We start from the raw sequence: 20,422 nt of genomic DNA on the forward strand, positions 1-20,422 counted from the left end.
TATTCTTATGGAACAAAAAAGACCTAGCCTTCAACTCTCCATCTTGATTACAGAATTAATCAAAGGGGGAAATATCTCTTCTAGATTTTGAGATTTATCATAGACCATTTATACTATGGCCTATTTTGACCTGTTTCTCCAACTCCCACAGTTCTCCCCCATGTCTGCCTGTTGAAACTGAAGTGTGCCCCCCATCAGACCCTTATCAGCTTTCATATTTTCTCCAATAAAATTAATTCTCAGTCACTATATCTTCACCCTTGATAACTTACACTCTGAATGTGTGGTGTAGAGTGGAGAAGCAATGGGGACCATGTCAACATACCTAAGTTTCTGAAACCCAACCCTACTTATAGAAGGGAAGGTTACTGAAGACATTGTAAACAGTAAATACAGATGCAGCCATTCAAACTAAGTGAGGTACCGTTCCAGACATTTTAAGTAGCTTGAAAAACCACAAGGTGGCTTGGAGTGAAAAGTGGATGTATTTGGTAAATTTTAAGGTTGTTCTTTATAATGGGACCCTAGTACCCATACAGTCCATTATAAAACATAAGGCGGACTCATTGATTTTTTTAAATTTATAAAATATGCTTTACTTTAGAATGCACTTTCATGTGGCAAAGTAAAATACCATGATTATGAAGAAATAACTTGAAAAATACCAAATTTACTGTATCCTTTAATATCTCCATTTTAATCATTTTCTTTTAATCTAATTCTGTATACAAACTGTTATACTCACTGTACACAATATCTTTTTGAACTTTCAATTCTTTGTCTTTTAGGCTATCCATTGTTTTTATTTTCCCACCAATCAATTTAAAGAATTTAAATTTAGCAGCGCTATAGACAGCAAGGATTGTGGGACCCATGTAATAGGGTGGGTTATATGTGCACCCTTTTTCCTGTGAAAAACTGGCTCCAAAAAAAAAAAAGTGGTCAAAGCAATTCAAGGTGTAACAGGATGCGTAAAGTGCTATTTTTCGATGAGATTTAAAATATTTGTGAGACTGTGTGTTGATTATATGCAAATACTATAATCGCAGTGAAATATTTTTATTTGTAATGTTAAATATGTATAACCTGACTTTGTTTTCTAATGATAATTTTGTTTATGCTAGTTTCTTGAAAGAAGAACAACTCGAGAATGTGAAATGGCTAAAACAATTTAAGCTACGGTCATTTTTTTTTTTTTTTCAAATATTCAACTTTTATTATTAAAAGGTGGTTTCCATCATTTTTGATGAACAGTTAAAACAGAGTTTCTGTTTTATGTGATACTGAAATACATTTCAAGGAACAATTTAAAGATATTTAATTTGTGTGACGGACACCCAGGGCCCATTCCCTGTCAGGATGCCATTGTAAAGGAAGGACCGGGGGAGCAGATGTGCATAGGGCATTGCCTCCCCCAGAGTGCTAGATGGCAGCCCCCCTGGGTTGCAGTGGTGCCTTAGATTCCCACAGGGCTCCATGGGAGTTGGAGTTTGGCACAGCACTGTTAAGATTCCGTGGGGGCTGCCATGAGGAGCTGCAGAGCCCTAATTTGTTGGGCTTACACACCACCTGGGAGTGCTAATGAGCCACCGGGAGTACTCCCAAGTGCAGCATAAAAGGAGCCACCTGCCTTCATTTGGGGAGCCAGAGTTAGGAGGAAGACAAGGCTTGCTGGAGGAGGAGTGGAGGCGGAAGGAGACAGAAAGAGGAAAAGAAAGCAAAGTGCAGTGTGATACTTTATTTGTGTTCAGTGCTTTATTGTACTATGTACTGGAGAAACATTTCCCACATCAAAATTAAACCTTTTTGTGTTGCTGGCCTTGTGCCTGGTCTCTGTCTGTGTCAGGTTTGGGGAGCTGGTGCACCCCTTGTGGCTACACTTGTTATACCATGTTTATGAACTAGGCTATATATCAGGTTCTAAAAGAATTCATAAAATATTGAGAGTATTCAATCAGATTACAAATATTAACATATTATATTTATATTCAATATCCAGCATATAAATATTTGATTAGAGTATTATGCCTAAAACTGATGACAATATATGGGATTGGGGGCATGATGAAAGTTGCTAATTTATATTGTCAGTATTGACAAAAAAAAGATGAAAATCATCCGTGTTGCTGATGTAGGGTGTAGGTGCTTATTTATAGTTTTTTAAGAGCACTAGGTTTCTTTCTTTCCTTATTGGTAATAACAGAAAAATAAGCTGATCTAGTAGCATTTAAAGCATATATTTTTTGATATGATCAGTGTAAGCAAGACACTGTGACCCCATACTTCTTATAGAAATACTCAAGGCAACATTCAGTAATTTTCATAGATCTCTGAAGGGCTAGGAAGAGCAGCTTTTACCTTCAGGTACTTGAAAGAGTTTTAGGTATTAATATAATTTGCTTTGGGGGCATCGGTATTAGATCGGGCTCGATGTTTCAGGAACTGTTGGTAAGTATTATTTAAGATTTTATTTTGTGCTTTTGTGGACTTCACAGTTGTAGTCTAGTGTAATAGGTAGGTCTAAGAGAAAAGGATGTTTAAAAGGAAAATGACAGAATATAAAATAAATAAGAGTTAGAGTATATGCAAAGTCTATGTGATATCTAAAAAAAATGCTTACATTGTCTCAGGGATTCACTGGGACAAACCGGAAACTGCTAATGAATATGAATATTGCCAAGTGGCTCCTCTCCGTGTGGCATCTGTGTTGTGAAATTGACCTTGACTGTGGCTGGATTTTGGGTTACCATCCAGGGAATATGGGATATTTTCGAGATCAAGAGGAGTCACAGCACTTGGCTTGATGGCAATCTCAGTCTGTACCAGGAACTGAGAAGGATGGCTGCAAGGGCTCTGATGGCAGATAAGACACAACATCTATGGTCTAGTGTCCTACATCCTGCTTACAGAGGAATTGAAGAATTACACACATCCAAATCTGTTCTTCGAACAGTCGCAGGCAGGGCGGTTGATGGAACGGTCTTTACGGATGACATTGCAGTTGTGACTCACTGGGCTAGCTACTTTGAGCAGCTGTTAAAAGCTGATCCTCCAGTTAGGATGTTAGACATCTCTGGGTCCATGGTTCTTGAAGCAGATCCTTCAATTAGATGTGAACCACCCAGTCTCACAGAGATTGTAAAGGTGGTGAACTATCTGAGGTTAGGGAAGGCTGAAAGGATCTGTGGTATCCAGGGTGAACTTCTCCAGGCTGAAGGTAAGGTTGTCCTCCTAGCATTGCAAGCAATCTTTGCTTTCATTTGGGAGAAAGGCATCATCCCAACTGACTGGAAAATGGGACTTGTACTTCTCTGGAAAGGAAAGGATGATCGCCTGGATTGTGGCAACTACAGGGAGATAACACTGGTCTAAGTGCTGTGTAAGATCCTTGCTAAAGTCATCCTTAATAGGATCTGTGATCACTTGCTCACCTACCAGTGATCGGAGCAGTCTGGTTTTACACCTAAGAAGTCTACCATCAACTGCATCATGGCACTGAGAGTTCTCATCAAGCGCAAATGTGAATATTGGTGATTTCTTTGCAGCCTTTCTTGATTTTCATACAGCATTCAACTCATTTGATCGTGGTGCCCTGTAGGACATCCTGTGACTTCACGGCATCCCCCGAAGTTGCTGGATGTCATGGCCAGCCTGTATACTGGTACTGTGAGTGCTGTGCAGAGTGGAGGCAGAACCTCTGCTTTTTTTCCCATTTGATTCTAGGGTTTGTCAAGGGCGTGTTCTTGCTCCTACATTGTTCTATGCTTGCATGGACTGGGTGTTGGTCAGGGTCGTGGGGTCCTGTGACTGTGGGACATCTATTGGTGAAGATAGATTCACTGGTCTTGACCTTGCCAACGATGCTGTGATCTTTGCATAGTCATTGGATGCTCTGATTGGTGCTTTCAATAGACTGAGTGAGGGTCCGAGTGTCTGGACTTGTGAGTGACCTGGAAATTAACCAAGTTCTAGGCCTTTAATGATATCTTGGACATAGCCATCAGCAGTGTGTCTGTCTGCAGAAAGAATGTTGACTGTGTTGAGAGGTTTACTTTCCATGGCAGTGACATTGATGTCTCTGGTGACTCTTCCTACAAAGTCAGTAGACAGATTGGGAGAGCATATTGGTCAGTCTCTAATTTCTTATGGTGCTTTGGGTATTTGAGCAATATTGTTTGTAACACTGGTTTGTATAATTTTACAAATGTTAATGTTATACTCATGGCCAGTGCCTCCATTAAGACGAATTACACATTTGCCTAGGGCACATATCACAAGGGGTGGGTGGTAAAACCCAGCTGCACAGGTTAGCTACTTGAACAGTCAGTTCACACACTAATAAGCTTGACCAAGGCACAAATTTTAATCACTGGTTATATCAAATAAATATCTCATCATGTCTGCCATTTTCCCTTCTTTCTTCAATGCCACATTTGTGATTATGGCAGTATACTTAAAAATAAACAATTTGTAGAGGATGGGAAATTTTTTTTCCTCCCTTTTCCTCTTACTACTTCCTCTCTTGCGCTCCCACACTTTCATCCCCACAAAAAACAAATAAGTTTCTTATTGTCTCCCAGTATTTCTTGGTGGTATAAAGTCTGCTGCTAAGTGCAGCTGCATAGGCAATACAATTCTTCTTTTTCTTTCGGCTGCTCCCGTTAGGGTTCGCCACAGTGGATCATCTTTATCCATATCTTCTTGTCCTCTGCGTTTTCCTCAATCACCACATCCATAAATCTACTCTTAGGCGCCTTCCTCTTACCTGGCAGCTCTATCCTGAACATCCTTTTCCCAATATACCCAGCATCTCCCCTCTGCACATGTCCAAACCTATGAAATCTCGCCTCTCTGACTTTGTCTCCAAACTGTCCAACCTGAGCTGACCCTGTAATGTACTCATTTCTAATCCTGTCCATCCTTGTCTCACCCAATGCAAATCTTAAATTCTTTAACTCTGTCACCTCCAGGTCTTTCTCTTGTTTTTCGGTCAGTGCCACCATCTCCAACCCATAAAACATAGCTGGTCTCACTACTATCCTGTAGACCTTCCCTTTCACTCTTGCTGATACCCGTCTGTCACAAATCACTCCTGACACTGTTCTACACCCACTCCACCCTGCCTGCACTCTCTTTTTCACCTCTCTTTTCCACAATACCCAATTGCTCTTATTAAAAGAATATTTCACTCACATTTCACTTGACTTAGTGACTTAGCTGATTTTGTAATTTTGTTCCATTTTGTAGTTTCTCTGTCCACCTTCTTTCTCCACAATTTTCTCTCTTTTCTATATTCAGTGTTGATTCTGATGCCTCACAAAACATTTTTTGCATGCTTTCTCACTGCATCAATTCCCCATCTGCTATATGGGGAATTCTATCAACCATATAAACATCACTTCTGCCTGTTGACCATTACTTCCAAGAATATCAATATCTCTAATCTTGTTATCTTGTTTGCCAGCATTTCTATACAACATACTAGTGCTAGTGCAGACAAATACCACAACTGGCAATATTCAAGCATGCCCGTCTGATTAGCACTAGGTCACCCAGACACATTTACCAGGCAGCATCAGTCAGTGGTAGAAGGCAACCTCACCCCCAAAACTTCAAAGGAATGCCTTCATTAACTGATATCATGAAACAAACAGTATAAGCACCTTGGGTGTCAAATCCTTCCAACACTATTCTTTCTAATTTTTAAAATATCTTTCACTTTTCCTATTCCTTTACTGGCCAGTATACATTTTTCAAATTCAAGAGTATGTTAGGTGGTGCTTTTTTTACAGTTGTGAGAGTGGCAGTGGGAATGTTTGAGGGTTTGTTCCTTTTAACTATTTTTGTTTTTCTAAAGTTGTCCTTTCGGTGAGTGATGTGTACCGATGGTGACCAGTATTGCACTTTCTCATGGCACTCTTTTATGGAATACAGTATTCGAAAAACTTAAAATTTAGCATGGATTAAACTGACTCTTCACTCATTTTTTTCTTTAGAGGTGTGTTTTCATGTTTGAGAACATGAATCGTGTGTGTTGAAACATTTCCTCTACTTTAAGAAGGAACAGTGTGATTATGGTATTTGTAGATTCAGTTGACCTTTTTTAATTATTTAATCAAGAAATGGAGTAATTATTGTAGCCAGTTCCTGAACTGCTGCTTGGTGCACCTGCTAAAACAATTATTCTGTCCAATCCTCCCATTTCTATCCAATGAGGTGCTGATCAAATAGCTTTCTCGGTATGTTTATTTAGTTTCCGCATTAAGAAATATTAATTGGATGTAAGGCAGCATGGTGGTGCAGTGTTAGCACTTCTGTCTCTCAGAAATGGACCAGGGTTCACATCTTGGGAGTTTGTATGGTTTTCACTTGTTTTTCATCCATGCGCTCTGGATTCCTTCCACTGTCCAAAGACATGCTGGTTAGGTGAAATGGCCCTAGTGGGTGGGTGCGTGCATGTGCTCACACTGTAATGGACTGATGCCATGTTCAGAGTTTGTTCCTGCTTTGCACCCTCTGCTAGTTGGGATAGGCTGTAGCACCCCATACAAACCTGGTCTGGCTTAAGAGGGTTAGAAAATGACCTAAAATGATTGGATGTAAATCCTCTCATGGGAAACGGTCATTTAGAAGACAATTTTTTATAATTCTGAAATAAATGAATGAGGATATTAATGTACTACAAAAGTTCCAAATAGATTGCCATCAAAATAAAATCTTTCTTCAAAGCTCTTGGAACATTTTAAACATGAAACCACTGGCCATATTTCTTGTAGTTGTTATTGCTGGAAGGAAAAGCACATGTGGTGCTGTTATATGTTTTTTTTAAGCTGTCTGTGCCAAAATTAAATACAATCCAGCATATAAAATACACTACAATTCAATGTATATTCATGTTGTGCATTTCATTTTTCCATGATTTTTTTAAATACACATTTAAAAGAAATTAATTTATTGCTTTTAGACTCGGTATGCAATGGAATATGTGACATTTCCTAACATGACCACAAATTAATCATTGGGGTAAGATGCATTACAATCATGGCTATATGTTCTCAACCAGTATCAACAGATTAAAATATTATAACAAGCACAGAGACAGAAAAGGTACATAGACATCATGCAGGATGAGCAGTTTGAGCCCTTTGACAAACTGGTTTATTGTGTCATTTATGGCTCTACTATTTTATTTAACTGCACCATGGGGTGCAGTGCGCCTGGACAGTGCTCTTCGGAAGGCTGTGGAAAATAAAGGATGCCTATAGAGATTTTTCTTTCAGCCTCTTAACTGGCTCCACTCAATCAATTTGTGCTCCTATCAGCTGGTTGCTACAGTCTTACCTTTTACCATGTACTCCATTAGTAGGAAAAAAGACTCTTAATAAAGCCAGATTAATGGCTCCACTTTTAGACAAGCCAGTGTGGAGCTTCTGCTGGCTTCATTTTCTGCTGGAGTGCCCTCATTAGCCCACTGCTGATTTAGAGCATTCAAGGCTTGCCTACCTACTATAAGTCAACAATTTATGGCCATTTTTATTCTTTTAGCATCAACATCTCTGTTTAGCCAAAGAAGAAATTTACAAAAGAAATATTTATTACAATGAGTAAGAACAAAAAAAAAGGTTTGAAAAACCTAAGCTTAGTGAAAACATTATTGAAAAAATGTTTGTAACTGACTGTCAGAACACAGTCATAATCAGAACATGTCTTGTCCCTGTTGTTGACACCGTTTGCCTCACCACGTGACACTGATTGCACTCCAAGCAGACACTGAGTGAAAAGAAGTGAGTTTGCTTTATGCTCAGTGTGTGATCAAATAGGAGTAAATTAAAATACATTAGACTTTTGTATTGCATTTCTGTTTGGCATGAATACTGCATGTTATTATTCAGTTTTTTCATATACTTTTTAAGTAAAATACATAAATATATTTAATTCCAAAGGTAGCATCGACATATGGGGATGGCAGTATGGTACTTCTCACCTTTCAAAGGCATTGTACCATGGGTACCTGCTTGGTAGTTATTGGCACCCCTGCAGGACAGGTGTTTGTCAGCAAACAACTTCCTTCACATCTGCGGATATGGTGAGGATGGCCTTGTCACATGTAGTGGCACAAAACAACTTTGCTTCTAAAGTGTAAAATAGCAGAAGGCTATGTGTCACTGATATAAAAAGAAAACTAAAAAACAGCAGAATATATTACAGTGGTATTTAGTTAATAACATTTATTTTACTTTCTCATGTTGTATCTCTTGCAGGAAATCATGCAGCTGCTGCATCTCTTCTCAGTCAACAGAGGCCTTCAATGCCTAAACTGATGAAGTCCCTTTTCCCAGTACAACCTGAGAAAAAAAAGTTGACAACTTCTCCTCTTTTACATCAGGTTTGGCCTTTATTTTATACTTCCACATATACATTTTTTATTTTGTACTATAAATTAACATACACCATCTCATATTGTTTTGCATGTCAAAGAATACGAGGTGAGACACAAAAATAACCACTTGGGGCTTTCCTGGAAAACCGTCTAGATGTCGGCCGAACGTGAATCATAGAACTATATCCCCTCCTACATGCCCTCTCAAACCGCCGACCAGCTACGTATATCCCGTGAATAGCCCAGTCAGTGTTTTGCACAACAGTCGCTACACGAGTTGCCACTAAAATGTTGGGTGAAAAAATTGAACTGCAAATCAACATCAAATTTCTTGCGAAATTGAACAAAATGGCCACAAAACTTATGAAATGACAAAAACAGTGTACAATGATAACAGTTTGTCTTGCACTCAAGTTTTTGAGTGGCACAAACATGTCAAAGAAGGACAAGAAAATGTGGAAGATGTTCAATGCCCAGGTCGAGAGGGGGGTGGATGCTTCACCAAGACAATGCTCCCGTGCCCAATGCTTTTTCCGTAAAATCAAATTTTGACTGACAAAAACATTCCTGTCCTCGATCATCCTCCCTATTCGCCTTATTTAGCTCCCTGTGATTTTTACTTGTTCCCGAAAATCAAAAGTGACCTGAAGGGAACACATTTTTCTTCAGTGGATGAAGTGAAGACAGAAACGGCAAGCACTGTTTTAGTCAATGGATGATACGTATGGAGCGGTGTAGAGATCGGGAGGGGGAGTATATTGCTATTCATTAATAAATTTTTTTTTTTTTTTTTTTAACCAATCCAGTTATTTTTGTGTCTCACCTCGTATTATAATAAATAGAGTAAAACTCATTATTTAAATAAAATATTGTTATACAATATAAACAACCTGAAACTAAGAGGATGAAATTATTTGACAATAGCAAGGAAATAATCTGTTAGGTACAGTAAATATAGAATTAATATGAAATGGAAGTTGACTTTATATAACAAGCCTATGACAATTCACTAAAACACAAATTTAGTGCTTTGTTGTTAAAGTTAAGGGTGCCTGGTGAACTTTACTTCGTTACTTTTTAATTGATTTTTTTTTTTTACTTTTACTTTGTCATTCTGTCTTTTTACAATTGTAAAGCAAAGATTAAAATGTAGTTCCTGCTGGGAGACAATGCAACATGCACTTAAAAATGAAAGGGGTTGGGGGTCAGAAGATGTAAGGACAAATGCAAAACACTCAAACAGCACAGCATCACAAATTTAACAGGGCATCCAGTCAGTGACATACAGTGGTGTGAAAAACTATTTGCCCCCTTCCTGATTTCTTATTCTTTTGCATGTTTGTCACACAAAATGTTTCTGATCATCAAACACATTTAACCATTAGTCAAATATAACACAAGTAAACACAAAATGCAGTTTTTAAATGATGGTTTTTATTATTTAGGGAGAAAAAAAATCCAAACCTACATGGCCCTGTGTGAAAAAGTAATTGCCCCCTTGTTAAAAAATAACCTAACTGTGGTGTATCACACCTGAGTTCAATTTCCGTAGCCACCCCCAGGCCTGATTACTGCCACACCTGTTTCAATCAAGAAATCACTTAAATAGGAGCTGCCTGACACAGAGAAGTAGACCAAAAGCACCTCAAAAGCTAGACATCATGCCAAGATCCAAAGAAATTCAGGAACAAATGAGAACAGAAGTAATTGAGATCTATCAGTCTGGTAAAGGTTATAAAGCCATTTCTAAAGCTTTGGGACTCCAGCGAACCACAGTGAGAGCCATTATCCACAAATGGCAAAAACATGGAACAGTGGTGAACCTTCCCAGGAGTGGCCGGCCGACCAAAATTACCCCAAGAGCGCAGAGACGACTCATCCGAGAGGTCACAAAAGACCCCAGGACAACGTCTAAAGAACTGCAGGCCTCACTTGCCTCAATTAAGGTCAGTGTTCACGACTCCACCATAAGAAAGAGACTGGGCAAAAACGGCCTGCATGGCAGATGTCCAAGACGCAAACTACTGTTAAGCAAAAAGAACATTAGGGCTCGTCTCAATTTTGCTAAGAAACATCTCAATGATTGCCAAGACTTTTGGGAAAATACCTTGTGGACTGATGAGACAAAAGTTGAACTTTTTGGAAGGCAAATGTCCCGTTACATCTGGCGTAAAAGGAACACAGCATTTCAGAAAAAGAACATCATATCAACAGTAAAATATGGTGGTGGTAGTGTGATGGTCTGGGGTTGTTTTGCTGCTTCAGGACCTGGAAGGCTTGCTGTAATAGATGGAACCATGAATTCTACTGTCTACCAAAAAAATCCTGAAGGAGAATGTCCGGCCATCTGTTCGTCAACTCAAGCTGAAGCGATCTTGGGTGCTGCAACAGGACAATGACCCAAAACACACCAGCAAATCCACCTCTGAATGGCTGAAGAAAAACAAAATGAAGACTTTGGAGTGGCCTAGTCAAAGTGCTGACCTGAATCCAATTGAGATGCTATGGCATGACCTTAAAAAGGCGGTTCATGCTAGAAAACCCTCAAATAAAGCTGAATTACAACAATTTTGCAAAGATGAGTGGGCCAAAATTCCTCCAGAGCGCTGTAAAAGACTCATTGCAAGTTTTCGCAAACGCTTGATTGCAGTTATTGCTGCTAAGGGTGGCCCAACCAGTTATTAGGTTCAGGGGGCAATTACTTTTTCACACAGGGCCATGTAGGTTTGGATTTTTTTTTCTCCCTAAATAATAAAAACCACCATTTACAAACTGCATTTTGTGTTTACTTGTGTTATATTTGACTAATGGTTAAATGTGTTTGATGATCAGAAACATTTTGTGTGACAAACATGCAAAAGAATAAGAAATCAGGAAGGGGGCAAATAGTTTTTCACACCACTGTAGTGATACAATATCATATAGCCTGTGGGGAAAAAGGCTATTCCAGAGCATGGAAATAATAGTTTACCTTCCTGCATCACAGGATCTGAAGAATTCTGTGTCTTTTGGTATGTGGTATGGCCCAGGCATATCAGAAAGAAATTGTCAGATTAAACACAACAAAAGCTACTAACAGAAAATTAATCCATCTGAAAAAAGAAACAAAAGATATAGATCTTTGAATTGGCTCAAAAATATAATGATCTCCAGATTCAAAAACTTAAACAGCAAATTTAGGTTAAAGTTAGGATAAATTCCTGACCAAACAAATTTCTACATTCCTACAGGAAAATGTCAGAAATGCAACTAACAAATGATGCTTTAAAAAGCAATGCTTGCAGATAAGAACCAAACTCCTCTTTTCAAAATGCTGTAAATGCCATAGAATTTTAATATGTTGTGAGGTTTCCGAACTCTCTTAGGACACGCCCCCCCAACCGTGCTGTGGAAGCAATTACAAGCCAATCGAGATCACACTATAAGCGCCTGTCACCGATGGGTGATGCAAGGAACATTATAAATGCAGGGAACGGTATAACTTGGCCACAAACCTGGCCCCGACTATGCCCGTTTGCTGTGTCTGTGTATAGGAGAGTGGTAGATCCTGCTACAATAAATAACCACGCTGTTCCTGTTTCAATTTGAATAAAGGTGGTTTTGCTGAAGTACTGAGACTCAGCCTCGTGTTTTGTGGTGCAAGACAGTGACTTACACGTCACATAGCACCAGGAGTGGGGTCTTTCACCAATGGAACCCCAAGAGGCATATGATATCCCAATACCAGCAGAGCAAAATGAGGCTCCTATGGGCATTCTGGTCTTCACGCTCAACAGGGATGTGCTGGTGAAGATATCTCCCTCAGACGACCCAGAGTGTTTCCTGTTCTGCTTCGAGCACACAGTAACATTGATGCACTGGGACAGGGGAACCAGGCCGGCTATTGTGGCCGCGTTTTTAACTGGGGAGGCCTTACAGGTCATGCAAAACCTCCCTCCTGAAAGGCTCGATGATTATGACTTCCTGAAGCAACAGATCCTCCTTCGCATGGCTGTGAGCCCACTGGTTAAGGGGAACCAGTTTCATCTGTAGCATATTGATCTGGACTGCCCCATACGAGGACAGATCAAGGGCTTAGTGGACCTGATTCAAGCCTGTATCCATGGAGACACTTTTGAGCGCATTGTGGAAAAGCTCGCTAGTGATGCAGTCCTGTCAGGGATAGACGAGAGCCTCTGTGATGAAATACAAACCATGACCATCTGTCTGGCCAAGATATGCAGCTTGCAAGTGTCCCCCAAGAGGTTAAAGGAGGGACAATTTTAAGGTCTTTGTTATGTTGACCGGATGGGAATTCTTGGCACTGTTGGACTCTGGTAGCGACCTCTGTGTATTCCGCCATGACTTGCTCTGGCAGACCTCTTAAAAGACCACAGACAATGTGAACATTCGATGCGTCAATGGGGTCATTAAAACATGCAAGACTATATTACTCCCTCTGAAATTTAAAGGGAAGAACTTTATAATGTTTGGACTGCCATATCAGACACCTCACCCAGGCCACTCCTAATAAACGAACAGCGTCAGATCACCTGTAAATGTATGGTATTTGTAAAAGTTAGCTTTTTTTTCAGCTTTATTCTCTCAGTGATGTTCACGCTCTCCCTCGCCAAGCCCTAAGATCTGACCCTAACAAACAACACCAGTATAAATTCACACCCGATCTGACGCTGTTCATTTTCAAATAATATTGCATTAGTGCGAAGATGTTTTGTGATTGGTACTATTCAGGTCATAAAGTGATTTCTTCAAAATTATATATATATATATATATATATATATATATATATATATATATATATATAATGTGTGTGTGTGTGTGTGTGTGTTTTTTTGTTTTTTTTTTGCCCAGTGCTGTGCTGACATTGTGCACCAGAAGGTGTGAGCTTATTCAGTGCAAGCAGAAGCATGCAGGTGGCCGGTTCCTTGTGCTATAACATGATTGACTTGGTGGCAATCAAGGCACATGCACTGGGGTGGGGTGGGGTGGGGCACTGAGAAAAGAAGAGTGTTTATGGCTCACCTTGCAGAGGAGCTTCATCGTCGCTTCTTAAAAGAAAAGGTGATGGATAAAGCAAAAGAGGATGCAACATCGACAAGCTCCTGTTCCAAGACCGCCTCTCCCCCCAGCCCCTTCAGTGTAATAGTAACACAGCACAGAGAGAAGTGTGTACATTGCAACAGGTACACATGTCATAAGCGTAGAAAGGACAGTCCTTGGGTGTGTGGGAACTGTTAACATTTGAATCTGATGATTGCTTATAGTGCGGAACTGACCTCTCTGTACTATTCTTTCCTGTACTATACAGGTCATAAAATGAGTTATTCCAAATATCATATACACCTTTGTCACTGTTTATTTTGTCAGTGCGGCTTTGACGTCATGGACCATAAGGTGCATACTAATTCAGTGTGACCAGGAACACTCAATAAAACTGAATAAAAAAGAAAGTAACGGTGAGATACAAAGAAGGCAGATTCACCAGCGTTTGTGTGTCAGCTTTTATCCCTCCAGATCAGAGAATTTCCAGTTCCATTGTCTCAAAACACCACTCACATCTTCAGTTATTCCCAGTTTCAGATAAAAAATAACTGCGTCAGATCTGGGGCGGGGGGTGGGTGTTATATCGTGATCGTGACTGAGAGAATAAAAGTGAAAGAAAAAAAAAAAAACACTAACTTTTACAAGTGCTATAAATTTACACCAGCTGTTACATACACAAATCAAATGTATGTTTTTATTGTGTAATATTAACAATAAGAGCAGCTCACTACTCAAAACGGTAAATTTGCCGGGGCGCTGGTTTCGAACTCTAGAAGTTCTAACCACAGCACCACAGAAGCTGTCGTATTGTACTTGCACCTTTTGTGAAAGTGTTTATTTGATATTTGGCCATCAGCTTTCTCACATTATACAGTTCATGTTTACATTTTGTCATTTTTTACTAAAACATGAAACATGTTTCTGTTTTAACAATGTGTTTACATAGATTGTTGTAGGCACAAAACACACATCAAATTATTTCCCCTTACAATTCTGGGTAGCTCACTCCCAGATAATGAATCAAGACAGGAACTGGGTGAACATCTTGCCCGTTCTGAGGCGGTGGGGGGATGGTATAGGAGGCTGGTTGCTGCTTGGGCTTATTGACACATTTAGATGACAAAAGAGGCTGATGGAGAGGTGCGAAGGGATTTAACACTAGAATTACCAGAGCCTATGAAAAAACTCGTAGATCCATCCCACCTTAAATCGCTTCTTAAATCCGTTTGCACCTCTCTGCCATTGTCTTTTGTCTTCTAAATGTGCAGATAAAGACAAGCTGCAAGCAGCCGGCTATTCCATCCCCCCACTGACTTAGAACGTGCACGAACTTATCCTAGCTCATGCCTTGATTGATTATCTGGGAGTGAAGTAGAGTTGTAGAGTGGAAATAATAGGTCGTTATTTGGAACACATGCATTTCATGTGTGTTCCGTTTCTACAGTAATCTGTGTAAACACATTTTTAAAACAGAAACGTTTTTCATATTCTAGTAGTAAATGACAAAATGTAGGCATAAACTATATAATGTATGAAGCCTGAAGTCCAAATATCAAAGAAACACTTTCACGAAAGATACAAATATAACAGAACAAGTACGCTTTTATTCAAAAATATAACTGCAGAAAAAAAAAGCCGCCTTAGTGTGCGACATTGACACATATTTACTACGACTGCAGCCATGGCGCAACAGTATCAGTTGCTGACTGGGAATCAAGAGGTCACGAGTTCGATCCTGCAAGACTCCCTTTTGAGAAGTGAACTGCTCTTACTTTTACTATTTTAGAATAAAAGGATACATTTGATTTCAGTCTGTAACAGCTGGTGTAATTTATGATATTTGTAAAGGTTAGCTTTGTTTTTTTTTTTTTTTTTATTCACTTTTCATTCTCTCAGTCGCATTCAGGATCCTTCTCTATCCCATCTGACACTGCTGTTTTCACATAAAGACGCGCTATAGCTCTGCAGTGTATCACAATACATAAGATCGCGTGTTTTTTTTTTCCCCAATCTTGCCAGTCCCCACATGTTGCTGTATGCTGTTTCTTTTGTACTCTAGGACATGCAGAGGAAAGCATTGTAAAGAGCAGTAACTGCAGCACTATATGCAATCATCAGACACTCCCCATTTGACACTGCTGTTTTCACATAAAGATGCGCTATAGCTCACCCAAGGAGCACCCTTCCTACATTTACAACATGTGTACTTGTTGCAGGGTATACACCTCTCTGTGCTATGGTTCCTATTACACTGAACAAGCACCTGTGATTTGCAGCTCTATTCATTATCTCAAAACACCATGCACATTCACAGTAATTCCCAGTTATGTCCACCACTCACACCCACGCCCACAATCATACAGAACTGATTCCACATCAGAGAATTTCCAGTTCCAGCATAAATTCACACCCGACCTGACGCTGTTCGTTTTCAAATAATATTGCATTAGTGCGATGATATTTTCACATATATTGTCTTTCTTTCAGGTGTGTAATAGAAACCACAGCATAGAGAGAAGTGAGTACATTGTAACAGGTACACATGTTGTAAAAGTAAGAAAGACGATCCTTGCGTGTGTGTGAACTGTTAACATTTAAATCTGATGATTGCCTATAGCGCTGTCTTATTCAGTGCACTTATTCAGTGCGCGCAAGAACATGCAGGTGGCCAGTTGCTGTGTGCTACAACATGCTGGCGGTGATCAACGCACATTTTAAAAAAAAAAAAAGACAAATATATGTGACGTTTTGAAGAAATCATTTTATGACACGAATAGTACCAATCAGAAAACATCGTCGAAGTATTATATTATATTATATTACATTATATTATTTGAAAACAAACAGCGTCAGATCGGGTGTGAATTTATACTGTGGCGCTGTTAGAGTCAGATCAGAAGCTGAATAAGCTCCTGTTCTGACTTTAAGTAAAAAAGCATGAATTAATCAACAGAAATAACCGCGATCGACATTTTAAACTTAACGATTTACAGTGTATGCCAATTTATAAATTTTATATCCGTTTGAGGTTACAAAGAAAAAAAAAAAACACTTCCTTCCCAGTGGGGAATCGAACTCTGGTCTCTAAGGCACGGCAGGGCTGCTGTGCTCTAAGTCTGCAAATCTTAGCGTTACACCACGGAAGGTGTTGTATCATCCTTGAACCTTTTGTGAAAGTGTTTATTTGATGTTTGGATGTCAGGTGTGGACACTTTTTGTGACTGAAGACAGAGAAGAAAATTAAAATTAGTAAAAACCTTTTATTGATACATACCAGACAAGGGTAAAATGACAGAGAAACACAGTCCTAGGACACCGCACTTCATCTGCCTCGAGCGCAGATGTCCTTGCTCTTTTATACCTTTCTAGTCTCCTGATCGTTGACCACGTAAGCAATAAAAATAGCGTCCTGACTCATTGTATTTTTCCAATTTGTAAAGTCATTACCCTAAAGGTATATTTTCTTGTCACACACATCATTAAAAGAAAACTTCCAGAAAGTATACATGCTTTTTGTCACGTACGCAAAACACAAACAAGTTTGATCATTCTGTCCTATTTTCTGTACTTACACACATACATTTTGTTCAATTACATCATTTTATGTTTTTACACTCCTCCCTTTTTGAACAAAATGATGTGGGCAATATAATTAAATTGAAATGGTTGATGAAGGGGAAGGGGGGGGAAAAGGGGATGGGGAGGAGAAAATGGAAGAAGCTATACGAGACATGTGCTCCTCATGTAGCATATATGCCCTTTCCATTGAGGCGGTAAAGTACTTAGATATTATATAGCGAAACAAAGGGATAATACAACAACCAACCAGGAGGAGGAGGCAAAATGCCACAACCAAAGAAATGAAAACAGATCTTATCCATTGTCCCCAGGATCCGAAGGAGGATGCAAACCACTGATCCCAGGGATTTGTAATGCCAGAATTAGTGGTAAGTTCATTAGAGAGAGCAGTGAGGCCTGCCAATGCACGAGTTATTGATCCATCTGGCGCAGTATTATTTGGAATATATGTACAACAAGCATCGCCAAACATAGCACAGACACCTCCCTTTTCCGCAAGTAACATGTCCAAGGCTAGACGATTTTGCCAAGTCATCAGAGAAGTACGGTCAAGCTGTTCATGTATGCCTTCAATAGCGTCTTTGGTGAAGTTAAGGAAACGTTGTTGGTTATAATAAAGATAATTAATCCAGTCAACATTCTTATTAATAGTAATTTGGGGTATAATAGATTCAAAACCGGCAGCAACTTGATCCCTAGCTTTAAATCTGTCTGGGACACCCCTAGGGACTCCAATAGCATCTATGTATACTCCAGGGCCATGTAAGGAGATATTAGTAGGCATATGGAAAAGGGAGCGGGTATGTCGGAAATAAAAAGGAGGTGTGGAATAATATGGGGAGTGAGAGGGAGGTAAGGATAGAAGTCTAAAAGGCATAACTAATTGGATTGGAGCACAGGTACCAGACCAGTTAGGGGGAAGGGTGGCAAATAATTTGGACCTACAGCACATCCACCAAATATCTGATCTAGGAGTGGTTTGGGAGAGAAGAAAGGAAGACAGAACGGTGTTCAGAGAAAAGTTGACCTGAAAAGTTTGAGAACAGAAAGAAAATGGTAATTCTCCTACCCATGTCGTTCCATTAGATTTGAAACATGTATAATTTCCTTCGTGAGTTTGAAACATAGGGGTAGTCATGTGACGGGTGGGGGGGAAAAAGAATAGATAGATTAGAACACTTTGAACCAGAGAGGGGTTTCTTGGAAGTAGTGAATAAGTACAGAAGGCAGGGCAACCCCGCGGGGTCAGTAATGTTAGATAATGGGAAAGGGACTGTAGCTAAATGGGAACGGGCTGCAGCGCACGCGTAACAATGAGAACGATTAACTTGCTTAGCTGAATAGAGAACCCACTGCAACCATCTATTCTGATCCCCATAACCAGTTTCTACTGAAAAGGTGCTTGTTAAAGTGTTTAGATTTAACACGCGAACTATAGGGGCCGAATCGTCAGGTAAAGGAATGGTGGTGGGGGTGGAGGTTTCAAAGGAAACATTGGAGGGCAAAAGAAGGGGGTCCTGTACTCTAATATTAAATTTTCCTAAGGGGTCAATTCCTGAGACATAAGCCCCAAGAATATAAGTGCCAGTATCATGAACAGTAGGGTTTTTAAGCGTAATAATTAGAGGGTTACATTGATTCTCATCACATTTAGTAACGGCATGCCCTTTAATTATAGAGAATCGGGTCTTCAAACCGTATTGCAGGCTTTTATAAGGAGAATATCCCCAGTCATCTGACCCTGTATTTGCAAAGACTAAACCCCACCGACTGCACCAGTCTTCGTAATCCGTAGGAGCTGAAACACAAACATATTTATCAGACCAGGTCCATTGTTCTTGTCGTCCGACTCCACAGTCCACAATTGAGCAGAAATCAATTTGCACTGAAGTGGTGAGTCCCTGTGTGACTGTGATATTCGGGTATCTCTGATTCTGGTTCTGTTTTAACTTATAAAGATAAAGATCACCACCCATCCTTGGGTAGCCCGAGAGGGTGCGGGTAACAGCCAACAGAAAAAGTATTTTTAAGATAGCCATTTCTTGCAATGCGATGCGTGGATCCAGGCAGGCAGTCCTTCAACTTTCACGGCGTGTGGTGTGGATAGAAGAATTTGGAATGGTCCTCTCCACCTAGGCTGATGCCAGTGTTTCCTCCGAGTATCTCGAACCAGGATCCAGGTGCCCAAGGGAATTGGTAAATCCTTGGAAAGGGGGCTGGTCCTCCAGGCTTGATTAACCTGCTGGTGGATTTCCTTCAACGAGGTTCGCAAACCTGCAAGACTAGAGAGAAGATCATTGTCCACAGTATGCAAATTCACATTTCCTACAACCATGCCAATGGGCATGGGACGTCCGGTCAGAATCTCAAACGGCGATAGTCCCAGTTGTCGGTGTGTCCGTCCCCTTAGTCCCATTAAAGCTAAGGGTAGTGCATCCGGCCATGATAAATTAGTTTGTTCACAAATTTTTTGCGAGTTTAGCTTTTAAAGTGCCATTGCATCGTTCTACGATGCCTCCGCTTTGGGGATGGTATTTACAATAATGGTGCACATTAATTTGGAGCCAGGTGGTTAATTCATTTATAACGGAGTTCACAAAATGAGTGCCATTATCTGTTTGTAACTTTTGAGGGATACCCCATCTTGGAATAATCTCTTTAATTAGTGCTTTAGCTACTGTTTTGGCATCGTTGTGTTTTGAAGGGAAAGCCTCTACCCATCGGGAGAACACATCGACAATCACAAGACAATATCGGTACCCTTTAGACGGGGTTAGTTCAATGAAATCCATTTGGAGGTGTTCAAACGGACCCATTGGATTAGGGGTAACGGCGGGACTTACCTGGGTACCTTTTCCCACATTAAACTTTTGACATATTGCACAGCGTCTGCAAAATTGCTCTGCATATGTAGAGAAACCTACAGCTTCCCAATGTTTTTCAACATCTCGAACCATGGCATCTCTACCTGCGTGATCGAGGCCATGGGCGATTTTTGCCATTCCTGGGAAAGAGGCTTTTGGGAGAAAAGGTTTGTTAGTGTGTTTATGAGTCCAGACTCCATCAGAGAGGGACCCTTCTTTGGACCATTTTCTCCTTTCGATATCCGTGGCTGCACTCTGTAAAGAAATAATTTGATTATCAGGGTCCTGGTCATTTCTCTGTTGGAATAAAGAAATTGGTGTGTTATTATATGCAGCCTCTTTAGCAAAGTGGTCAGCTAATTCATTTCCTTTGCTAACAGGATCCTGTTTTCCTGTGTGAGCTTGACATTTAACAATCGCTAGCTTCGATGGTTTGGTTATAGCTTCTAAAAGGGATTCGATCAATTTCTGATGTTGGATGGGTTTGCCAGTACTGGTCTTAAATCCCCTTAGTTTCCATAGTGCTCCATGATCATGGCAGACTCCAAAAGCATA

At 40.0% G+C, this 20,422-nt stretch overlaps 1 protein-coding gene across 1 annotated transcript in view; it reads left to right on the plus strand.

Moving 5' to 3' along the window:
- LOC114649345 (kinesin-like protein KIF13B) overlaps nucleotides 1-20,422 on the plus strand; it is a 664,407-nt gene that overhangs the window by 596,500 nt on the left and 47,485 nt on the right. The window contains exon 37 of the mRNA XM_051924704.1: nucleotides 8,262-8,386. Within this exon, the coding sequence (XP_051780664.1) occupies nucleotides 8,262-8,386 (125 nt within the window). The remainder of the gene's footprint in view (nucleotides 1-8,261; nucleotides 8,387-20,422) is intronic.

The sequence above is a fragment of the Erpetoichthys calabaricus genome, chromosome 3 (assembly GCF_900747795.2).
Source record: "Erpetoichthys calabaricus chromosome 3, fErpCal1.3, whole genome shotgun sequence".
NCBI classification, from domain to species: Eukaryota; Metazoa; Chordata; class Cladistia; order Polypteriformes; family Polypteridae; genus Erpetoichthys; species Erpetoichthys calabaricus.